The sequence below is a fragment of the Pristis pectinata genome, chromosome 12 (genome assembly GCF_009764475.1).
Source record: "Pristis pectinata isolate sPriPec2 chromosome 12, sPriPec2.1.pri, whole genome shotgun sequence".
In the NCBI taxonomy this organism is placed as follows: domain Eukaryota; kingdom Metazoa; phylum Chordata; class Chondrichthyes; order Rhinopristiformes; family Pristidae; genus Pristis; species Pristis pectinata.
Window position 1 is genome coordinate 10,674,636 of NC_067416.1, and position 22,496 is coordinate 10,697,131.

At 37.3% G+C, this 22,496-nt stretch overlaps 2 protein-coding genes across 4 annotated transcripts in view; one reads left to right on the forward strand and one right to left on the reverse strand.

Moving 5' to 3' along the window:
* mxi1 (max interactor 1, dimerization protein) overlaps positions 1-6,664 on the forward strand; it is a 54,237-nt gene extending 47,573 nt beyond the window's left edge. For 2 of the 3 annotated variants that reach the window (XM_052027563.1, XM_052027566.1), the window contains exon 6: positions 317-6,664. In XM_052027563.1, coding sequence (XP_051883523.1) covers positions 317-480 — 164 coding nt within the window. In that variant the 3' untranslated portion in view covers positions 481-6,664. The remainder of the gene's footprint in view (positions 1-316) is intronic. The other variant, XM_052027565.1, reaches the window with a different exon arrangement.
* A 1,199-nt stretch (positions 6,665-7,863) lies between these two features.
* Positions 7,864-21,061, reverse strand: smndc1 (survival motor neuron domain containing 1). The gene is made up of 6 exons (XM_052027376.1): positions 20,915-21,061; positions 19,700-19,819; positions 11,247-11,389; positions 9,827-9,988; positions 9,533-9,686; positions 7,864-8,305 (listed from the first exon to the last, which is right to left on the reverse strand). The coding sequence occupies exons 2-6, from the start codon at positions 19,817-19,819 to the stop codon at positions 8,168-8,170; spliced, it is 717 nt and encodes a 238-aa protein (XP_051883336.1). The 5' UTR covers positions 20,915-21,061; the 3' UTR covers positions 7,864-8,167.
* Positions 21,062-22,496: the final 1,435 nt, after the last annotated feature.

The following is a 22,496-nucleotide window of genomic DNA, read 5'->3' on the forward strand; positions in this document are numbered from 1 at the left end:
TCACCTGCAATATAAAGTACAAGTATGCTGCTTTCAAGAAACTCTAGTTTATGTATAGAAGGCAGTGGTTGAATCAGGACAGACTTACAAAAGCTAATTTTGTAAAGTGAACCACTAATTTTGATGTGTTTTATTTAACCAAACTTCTCACCACAAGCAGAGCATTTTAGGTTACTCTGACTGGCAAAGGTTTAGACAAATAAACAATAAAACTATAAAATTAGTTCTTTAGTAACTTAAGTATTATAAAACTCATCATTTTTCCATCTGGCACAATTAACTGACATATTTCTAATGATCTTACTTTTATTTCCAGAAGAGATTGAAGTGGATGTTGAGAGCACAGAATTCTCCCATGGAGATGTGGACAATATTAGCACTTCCAGCATCAGCGACCTTGATGACCACAGCAGCCTCCAAAGTGTTGGTAGTGATGAAGGTTACTCTAGCTGCAGTATAAAGCTGTCCTCGTCCATTTAGAAGAAAGACCCTGAAGCTACCTGCAAATACGCCTGAGGGATCACAATATGACAAGCTACTTCAGCTTTGGACTTTTGTGAGGAAATAAAATAGGTTAAGGACATGTGCTTGTACTACAATACTCATGCACGAGGCACTCACCTAGTACTGAGATAAATTACATTGTTTTGAAGAAAGAAATAGCACATAGTGCATAGGATTGTGGGTACAAAGCGTGACCACTATTCAGATGGTTTCTTTGTGTATTCGCAGATAATCCATTAGTGTCAATTCAGTTGGAAAATACAAGCCTTTTTTTAAAAAAAAAATGCACTTTTAAGGTGAAGGGCATCTTGATGTGTAGCCCAGAGTTCCAATATAATTTGAACAATGTCAGAAAGCTTGTGGCTTTCTGATGGATTGTTTTTGACCTGCACTTGGAGGTCTTCATTTCCTTTACAAAAACCACAGATTTTACCTCTGTGGAGACCTCGGCATTCAGATTGTTTAAAAGTCAGTTTACTGTAAGAAAAAAATTTAACTACCCCAAATAGAGATTGAAGAACACTTTACCAAATTGGTAATTTATGGCTGATTTTATTTGGTGTGAAAAAAAAATTAAGTGTATCTTGCTCCCTTTGATTCTCCAAGTTTTATGAAATTAAATCTTAGGGACTTCTTTCTCCTTTTTTATTTTTTTTTGTGCTGATGTTGTGCCTTCTAAGTGTGCATTGTGTTGTCATGAAGTTAGTGTCTCTGTTATCTATTTGTCCCTGCATGTATTCAGAGCGGCTTAAAAATAGTTCAATCTTAATCTTATTTCCTCTGCTTCCCTTCAGCCTTCGTTCCATATTAGAATGGCCTGATTACTGTAAAGATAACCTGACCTCCCCAGCCCCTTCAGAAGCAGCAATTTTGAATCCCCCATACCAATAAAGTTAATAAATTAGCTTTGCAAGAATAGAAACCTATAAGCTTTAGTATCTGTTTTAGCTTTTGGTATATGTGCACACTGCAGTACAGTTAATGGTATTTTTATAGAGAGAAGAGAAAGATTTTTATTGTTGCTATGGTCAAATCCAGTGTTGGTGTTAACTACAGAAGCATTAGCAGTAGATTCAGGACTACGGCATGCATATATAGAGATGTGTGTTAAACTAAAATTTAAAAACCACTAGGGACTATTAGGCGGAAGGCTTGTCTGTATTTGAATTGAACTTTTGCCTGTAGCTGAGCTTTAGTATTTTTATTCAGAAATATTTCAACTTTAGTTTTCAAAATAATTCATTTTCATTTGAAGCATCCTAGCTGTTTTATTTTGTACAAGTGTTGATTTTATCTCTTTGAGATGTCCTTCTCCTGAAAGTCCATCACTGCTCTATAGCCTGCTGGATAAAGTGCATATCAGGAAATTGCAGTTAAATTGCACAATGTTTTAACCATTAAAATTTGACAAAATGTCATGGGGAGTTCACCTGTGATTTGCCAAATATGTGCTGTTGATGAGTGAAGGTTCAGATCTTGAAACATACATTTCTAAAATCAACCAGTAAACGTTTTGGGAAATTTTAACTTCTCAAAAGTAGACTTTTGTGTTTCAGTTGATCAAAAAAGCACTTCCATATAATCAATTTTACACTGCAATTATTCAATTTTTCAGTCAAGGACCATATGTAGGTCATTGCAATGAGTGTAGCTAAGATAATTGGAAGAGCTAATATGAACATTTGTCTGTTGTGAGCTTCAACATGATTCCCAATTCCAAATTTATGTAACAAACCAATTATATTTTTCCTCATTTGCCTATTTAACATAAACTTTAGAATCTTAAAATTAGTACCTTAAGTAATTCTGGTCACATTATATTTGTTTGCCTTTTTTATAGGTCCAATTTTGACTGGGCTTGTAAGAATATTTACAAAACAAAGGCGAAATGCATCAATTAATACTAAAGGCATGTATTTATTGTATGTGGTTTCCATTGAGTTCTAAACTAAAGCCATGACAAGCCAAGAATTTTCTTATTTGAGGAAAATGAAAATTTGCTGTTTTCATGTAACTTAAAAACATTTAAAACAGGAAGAATTTAATTCTGGTGCTATTCAGTGATAGCTATTTGGGGCACAATAATTGCATCATTTGAAATTGCTATTTGGCAATGTATACTTACTATATTTACCAGCCTTGTTTGGTTTAGTTACCAAGCTCATATGGACAATGCACAAATTTGGCAGCTCTGCAATATATTTCATAGCTTGTTCACTTTTTATTTCTGCTTTGCCTCTTTTCTGAGAAGTGAGCAGAACATGAATGTAAAACAAGAGGCAGCTTTTTCCAAGACACTCAGCTACAAAATCCTGTGACTAATTGAATGTGCTGAATGACCAATTCTAGAGTAACACTTAATATTCACCAGCAACTTCCACACGTTTACACCATGACAAATGCCTGATTCTGATGACATTTATGACCAAGTCTTTTAAAATTGTATGCTTCTTTAAAATATCATGGTCATCTTAAAGTAAATCTAGAAATACCTGCTGATCACCCAAGTTGTGCAGTACCATGGTCTTATTAGAAGGTAATCTAGCCAGGACTGGAAGATTCACTTTGCTCAACATTCAAAGCCAGAACTCTAGTAATACAATCAGTAATACTGCAGTAGCTCTGAGTTTTGTCAAGAACCACTTTCAATACAACAAGTTACATTCTAATAATATGTATATTCCAGTCTCTCAGTAGACCACCTAACCAGGTTGAGTTACTGCACACACTCAAACAACTGTTGCAATGAAGTCATGGGTTAACAGGTATTTTATGTAAGTAGACACAAGATTGACAGGAATACAGGCAATATGGGATTCTCTCAGAAATTAGAGTTGTTCAAAAAAAGATAAACACTCATATAGAGAACACAAAATCTTAATGGAAGGCACAATAATACTAAAAAAGCCTTGTATTTCAACAAGCATAATCTGGATAGTATTTAGCATTGACACTGTTGAAGTTTGATTACAAAGTGTAAAGAAGTATGATGCCTTTCCCCTTCCTTAAAGCAGTAAAGCCAGAAATAATTAGGTGGCAACAATCAGTGATCTTTGTGTGTGGTTTTTAACTTCTACAATGGATTAGATTGATTGATTTAAAAGAACTAAACTGGAAAGGAAACTGCTAGTTGGTTAATAGTTACAACTGGAGTTCAGTATTCACAATTGATAACATGATCTTCATACTTATTACTGAATACTTTATAATGAATTTTACTTTGGTTATTTTGGAATGACCTTTCTGTCACATCAGTCACAGAATTGTATATTAAAATAGTATTGCTAGTTTGACAGCAGGCTTTCAATTGTTGGCCTATGTAGACCCATGCAATTATCAAACTGATTACTGTGCCTGGTTAAATTAAAAAAAAATAAAACCATTTCTACTCACTGAAAATAGGTCAGTCCTTGCCAAGTATGAGTACATTTATTATACTCTTGTCACAGGTATGTTGGTTGTACTGCTAATTAATATTACACAAATGGTGTATTTTCAGGGCAGATGTGCATGACCTTCCCATTCCTATGTCATTAAAAAGTACCTCAGAGTTGACATTTCTCTCCTTCCTTTCAGGACAACACTGCACTTGTAAACTTTTATCAATTTCTGCCAGCTGTCAAATTACACAACTGGAGATATCTTTACACAGTGGTATTCACAGAAGATGCTTTAGTGTCATTTTCCTTAACACAATTTTTTCTCTCCTACAAAATACCTTCCAATTTTTACTGTAGAAAAGGACTATTTTTTTCAGAGATTGAAACAAAAAGCTTAAAGTTTTAATAAAGATTCACCCTTTTCTTGTTCTTTAAAGTCAGAAAGCCCTACATTGAGAAATGGTCTCAAATTTAACTTGTGGGGGCAGGGGAAGTAAGTTAAACTGGCAAAAACACAGATCCATAGTAGTCTTATTCAGTATTAGGGGCAAGATTAGATGCATTGTCCCAATGGCTGACACCTATGCTGCATCTTCCTGAAGGAACTCAATCTCTCATTCAGTCCACATTAGTGAGGTATGTGGCTCTCTTTAATTATCTAATGATGTTATACAGAGTACCTCAGTGCTCTTTATTAACTGTCCTTTCCATGTAAAAATCTAGTTGATTATAATGATAAGTAACTGGTAGCATATGATCACCAACTTACTGGTGTTTCTAACACATTCACTAGAAGAAATGCATTTGGAATGTCCAGAGGTTGCAAGAGAATATAGGTGCAGGATTCAACTCCCTTGTTCAGTCAGTATAAACAATTTTGCATTCTCAATTCTGAGGGGATAAAATCAGTAGAAAATATCTAAAATAACATTGGTAGGGCCATTTTATAATTGATAAAAAAGGCAAAATGGTACATATGATTAAAAACATGAGAATTCTTAAAGTTAAACAGTTCTGATCCTCAAATTGATCAGTCTGTCATGAATCTAACCTGACCAAGCAATTTAAATCTTGAATTTTCACATAGGCCACTTACAAATGAAATTGGGCAAGACATGAAATGCAAGTTACTCAGCCAAACCAATCTCAGCTCCTTAGGACAGGCTTGGTAAAATTGAATCAATTTTAACAACTCAATTTTCATTGGTTATTTATAAGTAGGTAGGTGAAGTCAAATAGGACAACAAGATATGTGGAAGCTATGGAGATTTAAATACCAAGTACAACAAATTATTTTTAAAATACCCATACATTTAAAGTCACTGCAGAATTTTTATGTTAACCGATATTTCTGTCTCCTCTTTGAATAACTACAATGATCAAAATATACTTACTGTGGTCACTGTTACTCAACTGAGCAAAAATCCATTAGTTCTTTCTTTAGTTTCCCTATAAAAATCATTGGACACGTGATACCATTTCTGCACCTGTTTCAACAATTGTAGCTCCTTCATAAGTATTCAAACTGGCTCAATCAAATAAAGAACAATCTGACACTTTATATTTTGATACAGTATACAGCTCTTGGTGATATCTCCCACTTTCCTACTCATTAATTAAGTGACATATTCCTGTTAGCACAAAACCTGTATTTGTGACCTTAACTAATACTGTAATGAGGGTAACATTACAGCAGGTTCAGTTAACTGTAAACTGATTTTCAGAAACGTCCTTTCCCCACACCTTTAGACTCGTCTTCAGAATTTGCCTCAGTTTTGTTAAATATTTGTAATTAGGAAGCATCTTGGAGCATGCATTTGTCATTGATCTAACTCTTAAGCTTTATGGTTTCCACAATCTAGAATGCAGGATTTTTCATCTTAAAGTGGTTGTAACATTCATCTATTTCATAGAGATTAATTTGTGAACTTGTATAATTTGGCTTTTATTTCAGAAAGATGAAAAAAGTATTAAATAATCAAATATACCTCAGGTCATTGGTCTTTAACCCCACTTATATTAATATTTTACATTAAATCTCACCTTTTTCTTCAAATTAGATGAATGCTTTGGCTTTTATCTCAGGAGGGAATTGCTGTTTTCATAGAATATACCCAAAATCAGCAGCACCTGCACCCCATTCTCTTCTGCATTTAAATTATCTAGATATGCCTTCACTGCTTTATTTTCCCCTGCATTAGCAACTGGCCATGGTTGATTCCAAAACCCAGCATCATGACATATAAATCAAAAACTCACTCAACACCCTCCCACATCTGTTGGTAAATGGAGGAAGGGGTGCTCAAATTTAGATTTCAGCATGTCAGCAGCTATGTTCATGGACAGTAACAGGATTTGTTTTCAAATCACTTGAAATGAGCAGTATTAAAAAACTGCAATATTCATTGTGATAGAAACCAAAATAGCACTGTTGTTATAGTGTAGGTGCTATTTATAATCAATGTATATTGGTTTAACAGTTAATTATTGGCATTCATTTATAGCCTAAATCACATGCTGCAAAGTGTACAAAAACAAGGCTTGAAGCAAGTCTCAAGTAGAAAGCTGTGCAAGGGAAAATAGGATATTGTTTTAAGGCAGGCTGTCCATTTACAGTCTGAATACATAACTTGTAAAAAAAAAGTTCCTGCTGGTTGAAACAAATAGCACACTTGTTCCCTAAGCTTACTCCAGTTTTAAAAGTTACTTATTTTTGTTTGTAGAGAAACCTCTTATGTACCTCTTGTATAAAGCATAAAATAAAACTTCATTTTGTGAAATACTGAATATTGTTATGAGTTGTTCTCAGTGAATAACTGATGGCACATTTTCCAGCACCTCTGCAAATTTTCTCAATGTGGAATTAGTTAATTGTTACTCCCAATTTCCTAATCTAGGCAAATGGTAATGGGGGGGGGGGGGGGGGGGGGGGGAGTGTAGGGAAAATTAATGGGGGAAATGGGATTGCTATGATCTGATAGACTCAAATGGCCAAATTCCTTCTTGTGTCATCAGAAACAAGGAATATGGAAATTTACTGACTCGCAGCCAAGTTTTGTATAGATTTGAATGTCTGACACAAACTTCTCTCTGGTATCATGACAGCAGATCAGACATTGTACCAGCAGTAAAAATTGCAATTGTAAAAATGGAACATTTACAACTGTGTCTATAGCAACTGAATTTCAGAATCAATGGGAAATGTTTTGCTAAACAGATGTGTTTAAATGCACTACAAATTTACTAATTACTTGGGTGCTTTCACTTAACAAATTTGCATTACTTATAAATGGCATCATGATTTAAATTTGCTAAACAAATCAACAAGGTCAACAGCATCTTCCAGCAAGTTTGTTCTGTATCATGGCAAACTCAAGTGATTTGAAGGGCATTTTAATTTTTGGCAGTGATAAAGTAACCCCCTCTGATTATTAGATTTTTTTTCAGTAACAATTTTGGGTAACAATTACATGTGCCAACAAAAAGATAAATTAAGTAGGTATCAACCCTCTCTTTTGCACCCCCCTCAATTATCAAATGCAGATAAAGACTGAAGACAAAATTATTTTCTGGGCATTAAAATCAGCAACTGAGCAACTCAAACCTCAGGAGTAACAAGAGGTTACATTCAGTTGCCAGTTAAACCTGGAACTAGAATCCCACCTCCCTCAGCCTTCTAAATGCCAAAATTGACATCAAACTACTTAATCAATAATAGGCTTTGGTCCTTCAATTTTTTTTTAAAATGTCAAAAATGTACAATATTAAATCATACTTCTGAAGAAAGGCAGCTCCTGTTTTCAGGGGTCTTCAGGCATTTTGTTCATGCATCTGCTGCTTTGATAGTATCCCCTTGGGAGTACAAAGAGCCAATGAACCTTCCTCTATTTGTTCCTTTAACGAAGACACTGTTCAGGTTACAGTGAAAAACCAGCATAGGATGCTGCAATATGATAGTAATTAGAAAACACCACACAGATTTTAGATTATTTTTTTTATTTGTTAAAATTGCCCAATTATACTTACAAAAAAAAGCTAAATTGTAAAAATTATTCTTCCTCAAATAGGAAGATTGAGTTATCAAATCCTCCACCTGCCTCAATAATAGATGGTAACTATACACATTAATTAACTTTCTCATATAGACCTGGCATCACACAGCTGTAACTTTATGCCAATACACCAAATGAAGTTGCCAAAAACTATTAAAAGTGCACTAATGTAATACAACATTGACAAAAAAAAACAAATGTTATCTTGCAAATATTTTACACAGGTTCTAGTTACTGTGGCATAAGATGCCGCACATTATACTTGGATGTGTCTTGGTACTGAGTCATTGGTCTGTCTGCTATGCCACATGTGCCAACTCCAACTTTTCCAGTCACGCTTTCCGGTGAAGCAAAAATGCTTTTCTTTACCTTTATTATAAAGAGCAAATTAATACACATTGCTTACAAATGGTTTAAAAACATATTGGCCATTAGAATGCTAATAATTAAATTTTGACCATTTCATATTTATCTATGGTCTAGTAAAATGTAAATATCAGGCTAAAATGGCACACAAACGTAAAAACATACATGCACACATACAATTATATTCTCATCCCAATACATGAATCAAAACTAAACATTAAGCATTTCATTTAGATTTATCTTGGAAGCCTGGGAGAAGTATTCAAAGGCAACAAACCACTACTTCCTATACAGTTATGGAAGTGAACAAGGCAAACATTTAACATGTAACTCAGTTGAAAGTAGTATCTGAAATTATAACCAAAAAAGATGTCAAATATTCCAAAATTGTAGTACTGTCGTGGTAATACATCACTACTGAGCAGCAAATTAATGCGTCACAAACTACTGGAAGAAACCCAGTGCACAATTTGGCATATGGTAAATACCAAGTAGATTCACCATTTAGTGGCAAATTGTTTCACAAGGAATGAGAAAACGTTTATCCAACCTGCATTTCCAGAGTACAGGGGAAACTAATACAATAGTTTACTACTGACATTTAAGCAACATCTTTACTATCAAAAACACACTATTCAGTGAATTTGGAAGCAAATTCTCTTCTAGCACTCTAAAGGATAACGTCGAGTGCTGAGGTTAACTGCAAATGTTATGAGTTTTGGCCATCTGAAACCTGATTTGTTGCTGGAACAAAAAGATCAAATGTCAGAGTTAAAAAGGAGCATCCTTTCCCAGTTGTGAGAAAGGGACTGCTACCTGAAACATTTATCTGTTTCCACATTTACTCTCTGACCTACCTACTGAGTGTTTCCAGCATCTTCTGTATTTTTGTTTAAAAAGTGACAAACTCCTTAGGAAGTCGGCAACCCAAAGTAACAAGTTTCAGAGAAGCTTGTAAGGTAGCTAAATAAATAAAATTTGAAAAGCTCTTCAGGGTTATTTCATCCATCACCACACATCCAATAAAAATATTTACCCCCAATCTAAACTGGCAGCCAACATGCAGCAAAGCTCCTGTAATCCATTATTCTCCTGTTGGGAAATCCTGCTGGTTTGCTGCCTGGCTCTATTTCCTGTGCTCCCTTTAAACTCACCAGGGTAAAGAGAAGGGAAAGTTGACATAAAAGGACAGGACATTCAAAAGTATGCATAGCAATACTTCATACATACCTGTCCCTTTTTGTTCTTGGAGTAGGCTCTGTTGTTAAACTGTTGCCATTTTACTTTTTGTTCCTCTCGCTCCTGTTCGAGCTCCTTCATTCTCTGGGCCTTTTTCAAAGCTTTCTTCTTCTTGTACTCCCTCTGTTGGGCAACCATTTCTTTCCTGTAAACAGTCCAAATCAAAAACCACTAAATAAATGGTTTAACTCGGTATTGAATTTCCCATGCACTTAAAACAAGACTCAAGTTTCAGACTTCAATTAAAAATAATACATATACATTTATCCGACTGCCAGGACTCACTTGGATTTGGGTTTGTCGCCACCCAGCTCCTCACTATCATTTCCTTCTTCAACAGGTTTCAGGTTGGCCAAGGGAAGCACATCGGCATTACCGTATCCAGTAAAGGTGATGGCAGCCGTACCATTCTCCTGGTCAATCTCTTCAATTTCCGCTTCATATAATCTGCAAGGAAGTTAGGGCTGTAAGCATGTGAGTAGAGGTTTGATAATCAGACCCTACAAGGCTTTAATCAATTTCTATAACATTAACTGATGTTAATCAATTGTGTTTTACAAGTCAAATACAACTTATTAAAAACCAAGAGGTGCACATTTTCAATTTGCTATCAATAAACTAAATCTATTTCTTATAGGTATGGTTTCAATAATTAAACATCAAGTGGCTTTAGTAATATAATTATGTTTCAAGGTTCATTGGGAGAAAAACAGAATATAGGGTATGGAATGTGTAGTGCAAATGAAATGCCTGACAGAACAGGTCAAATAAGGATACATGGATGGTCAATGGTTCATAAATGAAACTATAAGTTTCCAGAGGGAATTTGAAAAGTCTACTAAACTTTTCATGTTTATAAAAGTCATCAAGTAACTCTAAAGGCAACAATTTTTCACGAATTATAAAAATCAGGAGCAAGCAATTATTCTACGTTCTAACTGGTGGCTGCTATTGACATAGAAATCTGAGAGGACCTGCTGATCTTACAGTGGCCTTTAAGTGATCAATGCATCGAGATCAATCTGAAACAATCAGCAAATGTCAGCTGTAATGTAATGGAGACACCCACCCAACACATCATCATCAGACGTAACAAGGAAAGTTTTATTTATACATCACCTCGAAAGGCAAAATGGCCAAAGACACTTTAAAGAAACACCAACAAAATTTGACTTCAAGTCACAAAAGGAGACACTAGAGCAAATGATCAAAAGTTTGATCAGAAATTCCTTAAAGGGATAGAGATATTTGGGGGCTTCCAGCAAGATTGGAGCTGAAGTAGCTACAGAACGAGGTGGTGCTACAGGGAGGTTGAAATAGGCCATCTTAATGATTATACATGGTCTGAAGCTCACCTCAGTGCTAAACTTAAACACCATGGATGAGACAGTGTAGTTCAGTTTTACATGGCTGCCAGAAATTACATTTGTAGCAGTGACTACCACCTTCCTGATTTCACTAATTGCTGGTAAATGTATTAGTCTTGGGTTCTCGCATCCCAAAACAAAAATCAGTAATGGCATAATGCATAAACTATAGGTTTGTCTGATAAATACTTGTGACAAGCTTGTACAAGCAGAAATAATGCAATTAGTATGTTAAAATATTATTGACCTAAGTGGCAAATTCCAGAATAAATCTCAAAGAATCTCTTACCATGTTTTTAATGTTCTACTGATGTACTGTTAGAGAGTTTTACACTTACTGTCCATCTTCATTCCAAATGGCCATACACTTGTCACCAGTCTTCCATTTATGACTGGACACAGAATTTGCTGAGCTGTCTGCATTGGCTGTGGCAACAGAAGGCTGATTTGATAGCAAGTCCTTGGTAAGTTCTATAACTTCCTGTAAGACATTTAAGCAAATATAGGACTTAGTGCTGCCCTTTGGTACAATAGAAAACCATCTTGTGCTTGGTACAATTTCAACACCAAGCTAGTTTAGTCAATGCTTCATTAAAATTAGGAAAAGTAAAGAAATGGTTAAATGGTCAAACCAATTTTACTGCCTCCAAATAATTTAAACTCTGTTCTACGTTCACTCTGCCTTGTTCACTTGATACTAAGATTAAAACCAAGAATTTTGACTTATATGCCAGTAATGCTGACCTATGCCTTTTTATGACCACTCACTGGAATTAGAGGGTTAAAGGAAAGCAACGTTTGAGCATAAAAGTTAGTTTCTAAATCAACACATGGTATGTGTTAGCTGTTTTCTTTAAACTTGAGTCTCAAAATTGCTCTCCTTATTCAACTTCAAACTGCTTTGGCTGCAGTTTTCCCCCAAACTCAAAATTTGTTACATCCAAGTCGCTGTGCCTGTCTCAAATATTAGGATTCACAATCTCTAATATTTGCCTTGATCTCATCCCTCCCACACCTTCACTGCTACTGAAAACTAACTTGTTTTCCCTCTTTCTCAGTTCTAATGACCTGTCTCAGACCTGAAACATTAACTATTTCTCTTTCCACAAATACTACCTGACCTTTGAATTGTTTTTAGTATTGTTTTTATTCCAGATTTCCAGCATCTGCTGTTTTTACTTTTGATTTTCAGTCACATCATCTAAATGGGCAGCCCCAATTCAATCTGAAATTCTTTTCTGCTCCCTTAATATGGTTGTAGAACTGGATGGAAAGCTATCCCAGATGGAAACCAGCATACTCTTAAAGCAATGGCCAGATGAACCCATGCAAAGTGATTACAAAACTGCACATTTCTCACCCTTAAATTATTACTGCTAATTCTTGATTTTATTAAGTCCTTAACATCAGATATACCTTTAACATCAGATTCAACTATTACAATCCCTTCTTGGTGTACAAAGTTTCCACCAATGAGCTCTTCCTAAAATGCTTCTAATGTACTAATCTACATGCTCACTCATTACCACTTTCATCACTGACCTCCAGTAACACCATTAAAGTTCACAGCCTGGGGTCCAAACTCCTCCAGTTTAACCCCTACTTCCCCACCCCACCCCCATGACATCCTTTGTCCTTGTAATCTCCTTTGATCCCTGCACTCCACCAATTCTGATCTCTTGCTCATTCCAAATTATCAGCTTTCAACTGCTGTTGGCCCTTTGCTTTCCTACTCCCTCACTAACTTTGGCTCAGAATATTTGGTGAAGCTTTTGGTCACCCATCCTAAACTTTCTCATATGACTCAGAGTCAAATTACATCTGATAAAGTGCCTTGGGTTGTTTGAACCAAAATTAAAAATTATTACTATTTGTATTTGTGGGTAAAGACTCCAAGTTCACAGAAGATAAAGCCTTTCACAGCCAAAGAATGCAACAAATGTTTTTGGTGTTCCCCTAAGCTGTATTTATACCACAGCTCTGATGCAATTTGCATAAGCACCAAAGCAAAAGTGTGACCCCAAAGTCAGATCAATTGCCATTGGATGAAAGCCAAATAAACTCCCGACTCTGGATTTCCAGCATAACCGACTAGCAATATGGAGCAACCTGCAACTTTAAATTACAACATTCCTCACAATGCAACACCAGATGATAGTTATCTTTACTCAGAGGACCAGCCATTTTGAAAATTGAGTATTAATAAGATTTAGATCATTCATAAATGGTAGCAATATCTGACTGTTGCTTCTTCAATGCAAAGAATATCTGACAATTCACTATAGTTTCAAAGCCCTTTACAGGAAGACTGCCACACAGAGCTATATTTCCATAAGAGATATACCAAGTCTCTAACTTGCACCAGAGATAAAAAAAATCAACCTAAAGACAGTGCTTGGAGAATGAGAAATCTGAAAGTAATCTAAATAATGAGCATGCCATTAAGATTACAATCTCTAGTCACATTAATAGCACACAAAAGAGCCAAGACACAGATCTGGGTGATAAACTTCTCAACCAATAATTTGCACCTGTGTAATAAATTCCCACAAATCATACAAGTCTTAAAATGTCAGATACCAGATGAGTGATGGGAGGATGGTTATGGTTAATAATCACTGAACTAAATCAAAAGGCAAGCCTTAAGAGGCCTTTGAAAGAGCCAAGAGGTGAACAAACTTTTGTGAGGGTGATCATATGTAGAAGAGGAATGCCAAATGCATGCAAGGCCAGGATAGAAATACTGGATGCCTGCATCATACAGCAGCAGGGCATTCAAAGCAACAAAAGGAGCTATGAGATTGATGGTTAATAATACACAATGGGTATGGTATGGGAAGCAGCATTAGGAAGTTTACATGAAAAGAGGGAGTAATGACAAGTCCTAAGTTATACCCTCATCTATCCTGTTACAGCTAGCACACCCTTAAACCACATATGCTGACTGTTCAATCTCATGCTTTTGTTGCTGTCAAAAATCTGTTGCTCCTTTTACCACCTATAATCATACATCCTAAAAACCAGTACACAGCTTTAAACCAGCTGCCATTGGAGCAAGCATACCTTAAGTCTTTAAGCCACTTTATGGTTCTCACTTTAATTTCAAAATTTCTCATCACAAAATAGTCTTTCAGTGTATCATGATCCCTATTACCAATATTTGCCCGATTTACCCACTTGCTCTGAGCTCAATACTACCAGCTGTACTTTGGTTTATTTCGTTTTGCAAATCTAAGGTTAAATATTAACAAATATTAAATTGTAATTATGGAAAATGACAGCATTCAAGAGGGTTCAGAAAGATTTTGCAAGGGAACGAGAAAGCTGCATAGGTTGGAGTGACTTCTGTTCGAATACAGACTTTTGTTCAAGTATAGTAGGTCATGGGAAAATTTAATTCAGGTGTATCAAATAATGAGGGACCTACAGGATAGGGCAATCCCTTTCCTTTGGCTGAGAGATTACCACAAGAACAGATTTAAGGCAAGCAGCAGAAAGAATGGCAGAAAACCAAGGCTTTCCTCCACCCAAAAGTTGACAGGGGCAGAACACATTCATCACATTTTAAATGTGCCATGACAATTTGATATGCCATAACCTTCAAGGATACGAACAGCCAGAAGGATAAGACTATTTGTTTTTTTATGGTGAGCATGGATTTGATGGGGCAGAAAGCCTTCTTTTGAGACGTATACTTCCATGATTCTATATTTCAAGTAATGAGAAACAACTTCATTTTTTGTAACCTTAAAGACTAAAAGGTTGATTATACTTAAAGATGACAGGGAAGTTCCTGGTCCTACTTTGTTGGACTGGCCTTTACAGGAAAAAAAATTTGTTGCATTTTGATTCCCAACTCATGGCAATTTCCAAAATGACCATTAAAGACTGCATGTGCCCCAAGTTAGTTAAAGGAAGAAAACAATTGAAAGTGTCACCTCAAAGAGGACAAAATGAAGTCACATCTGAAACACACTTAAAACAAAAAGATAAAAGAATCAAAAAAAATCTTGCTCCTCTTCCACAAGCTCCTAGCAGCCAGCCATTTCTGGGTTCAAGCTTACCAGGGAACCAGGTGGTACTGAGCATGAATACTGCTGATATCCAATTGCCAATCTCTTCAGTCCTGTATTCCAATCACTGCTGGAGCCACTTGCTGGCTATTCTCATGGCTGGTATTAGCTCCCCGGTGAGTTGGAGACCTGGAATAGCAAGTTTCCAAAGCGAAATGGAGGTGGAGTTCGTGGAGGATACAGGACACTTAAAGAAAATCTCTTTAAGGTGGGAAAGTGCAGTAATATTTGTTTTTAAAGCCACCTTAAGACCAGGGCACTAACAGGGCAGGAAGCAAAGTTTTACAGGATCCAAACATGAATAAATTAACAAAGGGAATGCTATGATAGTTAACTCATCACTTCCCCCTTCCCTAAATGACAGAAAAATTTCCCTATCAGATATACTATCATCTAATGAACAGATCAGAAGCAAGGTATGTTTTCTATTACCAGACAGGGCTATTCTAACCTTCCATCTCTTTTGGAAAACCAGAGGTTGGGGATAAGAACTCAAAGGCAGAAGGTATGCAGGAAGATCAAAATCCAAGGATAAAATATGGGTCCTTATGATATGATATGATATACCTTATAGAGCAGTGCTAAGATCAATGAAATGGAAGGGCAGGATTTTCTATCAAAACAAAAACAAATTCACAGGAATGTACTTCCCTTCAAAGCTTCTGCAAAATGCTGGACTCAGTTTAGCAAAACTGGAAGCCATTTCTAACCCATGCACCCAGGAGATTAATGATTTAGAACACAAATTCATTAAAAAAAAGACAAGTAGGCCACAAAAACTCTCAAGCCTGCTTTGCTATTCTTTAGTCAGCTCCAAACTCCTGTCAATGCCCTTAGCACTCTGGATTTCCAGTGGCCAATCCCAGCTTGAGAAGGGGCTGCATGTTGTATCTCAACTTTTTCCAGAGCACCACCCTGTGGCAGGGAAAAGACTATATTGAGGTACAACATGAACTTTAGGCTTCTGAAGCTGTACAAAAAAAGAGAAAAATCTGCAGACATTAAGAAAAAGCTAGACAATTAATAGGTCAGATAACGTCTGTGCGGAGAACAAACCAAAACTGTGTATATTCACACTAAATACATCTGTTCTCTCCACAGATCTTTCTAACGTTGGATTTTGGTTTAGATACCAACTTGTTCCTTACCCTAATGTGACCACTCCTTTCCCACATCAGATACTTGCTATGCATGACAAACGAGAACAATGCCTTTGTTCATTGTATCAAGTCTTCTGGTGCTAAAAACTGCAATAAATTTAAAGCAACACTTTCTAATAAAACTAACTTCAGCTACTAGAATTTGTTAAGTGTCTTGCTTAACTACGTGGTGCTCAAAATCTGTTCACTTGTACAATAGCAAAGATTTCTTACCGAGCTAAGTAAATCAACCTTTGCTGGCCCTTACCCAAAGTATCACTATGTAAATATATTTTCAAAACACTGTCACACGGACTTTGTATGTTCCAGCCATCTGCTCACGTATCTCAGAAACAAAATATCTAACTGATGCTCAGAGTACGTTTGGTAATTAATATATCCAATTGCATGCAGACTCAAGTATATTGTGGTATGCCCAAGAAATGAACAATTCATTTAGAATTTGGGAGCAGACTAGAAATCAGGAATACACCTATTTTTTTTAGTGGGAAATAAAATCCCTTCAACTATTTTAAACAATTACATCTATTTAAATCCATGTGCAACTGTTGACAAGGATTAATACTTACTCAGAACAAGATGAAGAGTCCATTTCCACCTGAAATCAAACATGGCGTGTACCAACTGTGAAAAAAAGATGTAAAATATAGAAGTACTACAGTCTGATTTCCCCTGCACGTGACATCATGGTAGCTTGGATTGACGAAGCGCAATAGGCCTGTTCTTTTGCTTATAGATTAATATCTCCTGTAAAATACTTTAAACAAAGTGTGCAGTTGGGGGTGGGGGTGCGCAGGGAAATGGGGTGTGCATGATAAGCAGGAAAGAAACTAGTAAATCCTTACAGCAATACTAGATATCAAGCTCAACAATAAATAAAGTTTAAAAACTTCAGTTCTTATCCAGCTAATGGGTCTGGCATATTGATGATCTAATTTAACAATTCTTAGAGTTGTACTATGTACATTTGCAGTTGAGTATACTGGGAAGGAAGTTTTTATTCCTGCACAGTATGAAAAATTCTGAACTGTTGCACAGGGCAACTATTACAGAAATCCCTATACTGCTTCTGTAGACATTCTGCACAAAAACAGTTGCACAAGCCACATAAAATGCAGAGAAATGCAGCTTGAATTATTCCTCTTAAAACAAGCCTTTTTTTAAAAAAAACATTTCTCCGATAGTGTTACTTTGTGGAATCTTGCATCCACTTGCTCCTTATAGTCAAAAGTGGAGTGGCTCCACACAAGTTGAATCATTCCCTGAACCAACTGTAAATTAGTGTCTTACAATTTTATGTGCCATCTGTTCCCCTCTCATCATTCAATCTCTGCTGAACTTACAAGTATCATCTACTTCCTGCAATACAGGATATTCTTGTGCAGTAGTTACATTATTGGCTTAGTAATCCTGCAACTTGGACTAGATTGCAAAAATATAAGTTCCAACCCTACCAAGGCTGCTTGAGAATAATTGATATTTTTTAATTCATAAATAAAAATGAAGTTGCTGGATTTTTGTTTGTACCACGTAGTCAATCAAGACACTTAAAAATCATACTTTAAAAAGGCAGTTTACCACCCTCTCAAAGCAAATAAGGCAATATGTTGTCAAAGTTCGGATAATAATTAAGTGAAAAATGGAAGAAATTGGTACAGGCGCTTTCAAGTTGTTTTTACGATGTGAAGGAATTGAGGGACTGAGTTACGGAAAGTGGTTGAACAAGTTGGTACTTTTTTCATTGGAGCGTAGGAGAATGAGGGATGATCTTACAGAGGCGTATAAAATCATGAGGGGCATACATAGGGTCAATGTGCACAGTCTTTTTCCCAGGGTTGGGAATCAAGAACTAGAGGGCATAGGTTTAAGCTGAGAGGGGAAAGATTTAATAGGAACCTGAGAGGCAACTTTTTCACCCAGAGGGTGGTCAGTATATATAATGAGCTGCCTGAGGAAGTGGTTGAGGCAGGTACATTATCAACATTTAAAAGAAACTTGGACAGGTATGTGGTTAGGAAAGGTTTAGAGGGATAAGGGCCAAACATGGACATATGGGACTAGCTTAGAAGGGAATTTTGGTTGGCATGGACTAGTTGGGCCAAAGGCCCATTTCCTTGCTGTATGACTATGAATGAAATTACCACTTCGCATATTGAAATATAAAAAGAACTTTAAAATTGTCCAATTTTATCAAGTTCTGAGCTCCACTTCTTACTAGTGAACAAGAAAGAATCTCTTTCTAAATAAAACAGCAATTACAATACATAGTGTCTGTCAATTAAGAAACACTGCAGAAGGGAACAAATTTCAGACCCAGATTTAAGCTTGATATGATGGTCCTTAAAAACTTCAGTAGATTTCATCCAAAAAGGGCATTAGGTGACAGCATCAAAGCAGAGAGACCAAACATTTTTCAGGTGCCTCAGGTTTCAAAACTCCCGTCAAATTCTAACAGATCATTTCAGCTAAATTGTCACCATGTACCTGCACAACAATATGCAGTACTGCTTGTACCTCAAGCTAAGTGAAGAACTATTCTGGAATTGAGGCTCAAATGCATGTTCAAATTGTCAGGTCCTTGCATGTACAACGCACTCCCAGCGCTTACACCAAAGGTATCCCCTTATGCTAAAAGCAAACCTCATTGAAATGTCAATTGAAACCTCACTGAATCTGTCATTCTGATGATCAATGTAAGTGTTGTACCTGTGTCCTAGAATTCAAACCATCAAAAGAATCTGCATAAAAAGTTTCAAATTGCCTGAAAATCTGATTAGCAGTAAAAAAAATTTGCAGCAAAATACACACACAAATTACACAAGCCTATTTACTTTTATATATTAATCTTTAACTAACAGTAGTCAAACCATGAATTGTAAATACTAGAACCTAATGCTTTTGACCCAAAGAGCTATCACATTATGTCAGACACAGTGATTTTGTTTTGTTCAATTTTCTTTCCTGTTGGAAAACAAATTTTCTGCTGAAAGCAATAAACGTGAATGGCTTTAGTGAAATGGTCTTATGAATTTTACTTTATGTTCCATCTGTCTCCACTACTGAAATGCTCCTAATTTCAGGTGGTTTTCTTTAATTGTATATCAGAAAAATATTGAGCTGACAAAAGTTGTTCATATTTTAGTCAAAACAGATAGAATGATGATTGAAATCAATGTTAGCAACTGCTACATACTTTCCCTATTATATCTAACACTGGAAGATCAATAAAACCAAACTTCAAGCAAAAACACCCATTGCTTGTGGCATGAAGTTCCTGCAGTGTCAGCATTGGTCCTGCATTAGGTAATCTGATTTATTTTTTATTTGTTGCTCTTGATTTCCAGTGATATGTCGGAAACAATTTGATCCTGGTTCCACAAAAGCAACCAAACCCAATAGATTTGATATAGCAGCCTGTTTTCATTAATTATGATCAAGCTTTAACCACTTTATTATAACCCCTTTACATTTCTTCTCTAAAAATAAAACGTTCTCTAATAAATTGATGTGAGTGGGGAAATGTTATCTTTAAATATTAAAATAAAATAGAACACCAACCTGCAGATCCTTTTGTAATTTAAGGAGGTCTTCATTGTCTGCATCAGTAGATAAAGCAGCTTCTACTTGTTGAAGTTGTGCCTTGTAACTGGCCAGTTGCTTTGCCAGCTCATCTGACATCTAGAAAACACAATTTAGTTAAAGAAATATCAACCTGCCAGGTCTCAAATTAAGAATCACTATTGCTTGATATATAAATTTAAACATTTCTGAAGATTAACTGAGATCCAATAATAAATAGTACTGATAATATTCATGGGAAATTCAATACTAATAAATCGTAGAAAAGCATACAGCACAAAGGGCATCCATTTGACCCAACAGGTATTTGGGCATTATTTGTGCACCACTCAAATCTTTCCCACCTTAACAAGTCATTCTGCTCTTTGTTCTTGCATTTATTATAAAAAAATCAATGCAACCTGCTTGCATCATTCCATTTATTAGAATGTTCCAAACACTCACCAGCATCCTCTGAATCAATTTCAAAAGATCAAAAATGAAATACAAGAGTTTTTTTCAAAACACAAGACAGTTACAGGGACAATATATACATGCACTTTCTGGATATTTTACACGACAGATTGTATTTATTAAGCTTTTCCAGAACCAAATGAAATCACTAATTCTTTCTGCACCCATGCATTTCAAAATACCTGAAAATCTCAAAACATTCTACTTACGGAGATTAATAAAAAATACTTTCAGTGCAGACAATAGCGCAGTGTAACCACATTTTTACCTTCTTAAAAGCATTTATTCCTCTTGGAAACATCAGAGGAATGCTGTAAGGATTCAAAAGCACACCAGCCTTCAGTACAAGTTACACTTATTACACAATTAATCGATGTTTAATGATGCATTTCATTCCTCAGCGGCTGGAGAGAAAGCCACAGAGTCAGGCGTCCACAAGCAGCCCGGCTCCAGAGCCCCAGCACAGGCCGCTGCAGCTGCCCGGCCCGCCGGCTCCCCTTATACCCGTGTGATTTATCTTTGCTCTCATCGCAACACTGCGCGTCACCCCGTGCAGACCGCCCGGGGGTGGGTGGGGGGAGAGACTGATCTCCCGCCGGGTTGCAGACCCGGCCGAGCGGGCGGGCTCCAACTCCAGGCGCCAGCCTCGGGCCTAGTTGCGCAACCACACCGACAGCCCGAGATGGCGGACGGCGGCGGTCCTCGCCCGCCAACCCTCCCCCCGGCTTCACTCCCACTCACATTTCCAACGCCCGGGCTCCGCTTACGAGGGGTTATGACTGACGGCGACCCCCGACGGACTCTTCCCCCCTTCCCCCGGCTCCTGCCTCCTGACTCCTGGCTCCCCGGTGTCGCCTTCACCGCAGCACCGCGCACCGCCTCGCCAAGTCTCGGACACCGACCTCCCGCGAGAGTTCAATGACGTCAGGCAACGCTGGCGAGGGCGCGGTCAGTGGCTGTCAATCACCTTGAATGACAGCACTCCTTCCAGTTGTAGTTGCATCTGATGGGCAGTTGACCCTGGTGCTAGGTTTAAAGTGCTTAAACAATAATAATCTGTACTGAGATTGGGCCTGTTGAGGACCGGTTGGTTAAGATAAAGCCTTTGTTCAATGATAAATTTTGTTATGTTAACTTAAGTTTATGTTAACTTATGTTTGTCACGTTTGTAATGTACTGTGCTGCTGCTGCAAAATGCTAATTTTCATGGGATCTATACCCTGTGTCTGCCTATGAAAACACAGTAGCGTAGCAGTTAGGGTAACGCTTTACAGCGCCAGTGACCCGGGTTCAATTCCGACCGTTGTCTGTAAGGAGTTTGCACGTTCTCCTTGTGTCTGCGTGGGTTTCCTCCGGGTGCTCCGGTTTCCTCCCACATTCCAAAAGACGTATGGGTTAGGAAGTTGTGGGCATGCTATGTTGGCACCGGAAGCGTGGTGACCCTTGCGGGCTGCCCCCAGAACACTACGCAAAAGATGCATTTCACTGTGTGTTTCGATGTATATGCGACTAATAAAGAAATCTTAACTTGAGCTTGAAGGCTTGCATGTCGTAATGTGGCAAGCATAGGTGAAAACGAACTTCTGTGGGGAGCCAAATTTGACAAGGATGTCCCACAGTTCCTCTGGAATGATATCATAAAAGGCTTATGTAAGGTTCAGAAAGACCATGTGTAGTGGTTGATGCTACTTCCTGCATTGGACTTGGAGTTGACATGCTGTGATTATCATGCCCATGGTGCCTTTAGGTGGCTAGGATCCATACTGTAACAAAAGATGCTGGAGGAACTCAGCGGGTCAGGCAGTACCTAGGGAGGGAAATTTTGGGTCAAGGCCCTTCATCTGGACTGAGATAGATAGAGGGGAGCTAGTCAGTATAAAGAGGTGAAGGGTAGGGTGATTTGGGATTAGCACTTCAGCCACTGTGAGGAGGTAGTTAAGGAGGACCCTGGCGATGCCTTTCCCTATGACAAACAGCAGGGAGACCCCTCTGCGGGTACCGCAATCAGGTTGTCCTCTTTCATGAAGATGGTCAGGATAACGCTGTCTTTCAGATTCTCATGGTGTCCTCCTCTCCCCTGAAGTGGGAGATGGGGTTGAGAATCGGTTACTGAAAGTCCTCTGCACCAGACCAATGAAGATAACAGAGAGTAAGTTCAACAGTCATTGGTTCTGGTCATGGTGCAAGAGGTGTTGACATTCTTGCAGTTTTTCATTCAGACAATGACATAATCTAACAGGTGTCAGGATCAAGGGGGTTGCAGACGTGCTAAAAAAATGGTCTGTCATTACGCAACTCTTTTCTCATTCCTTCTCATGCCGAT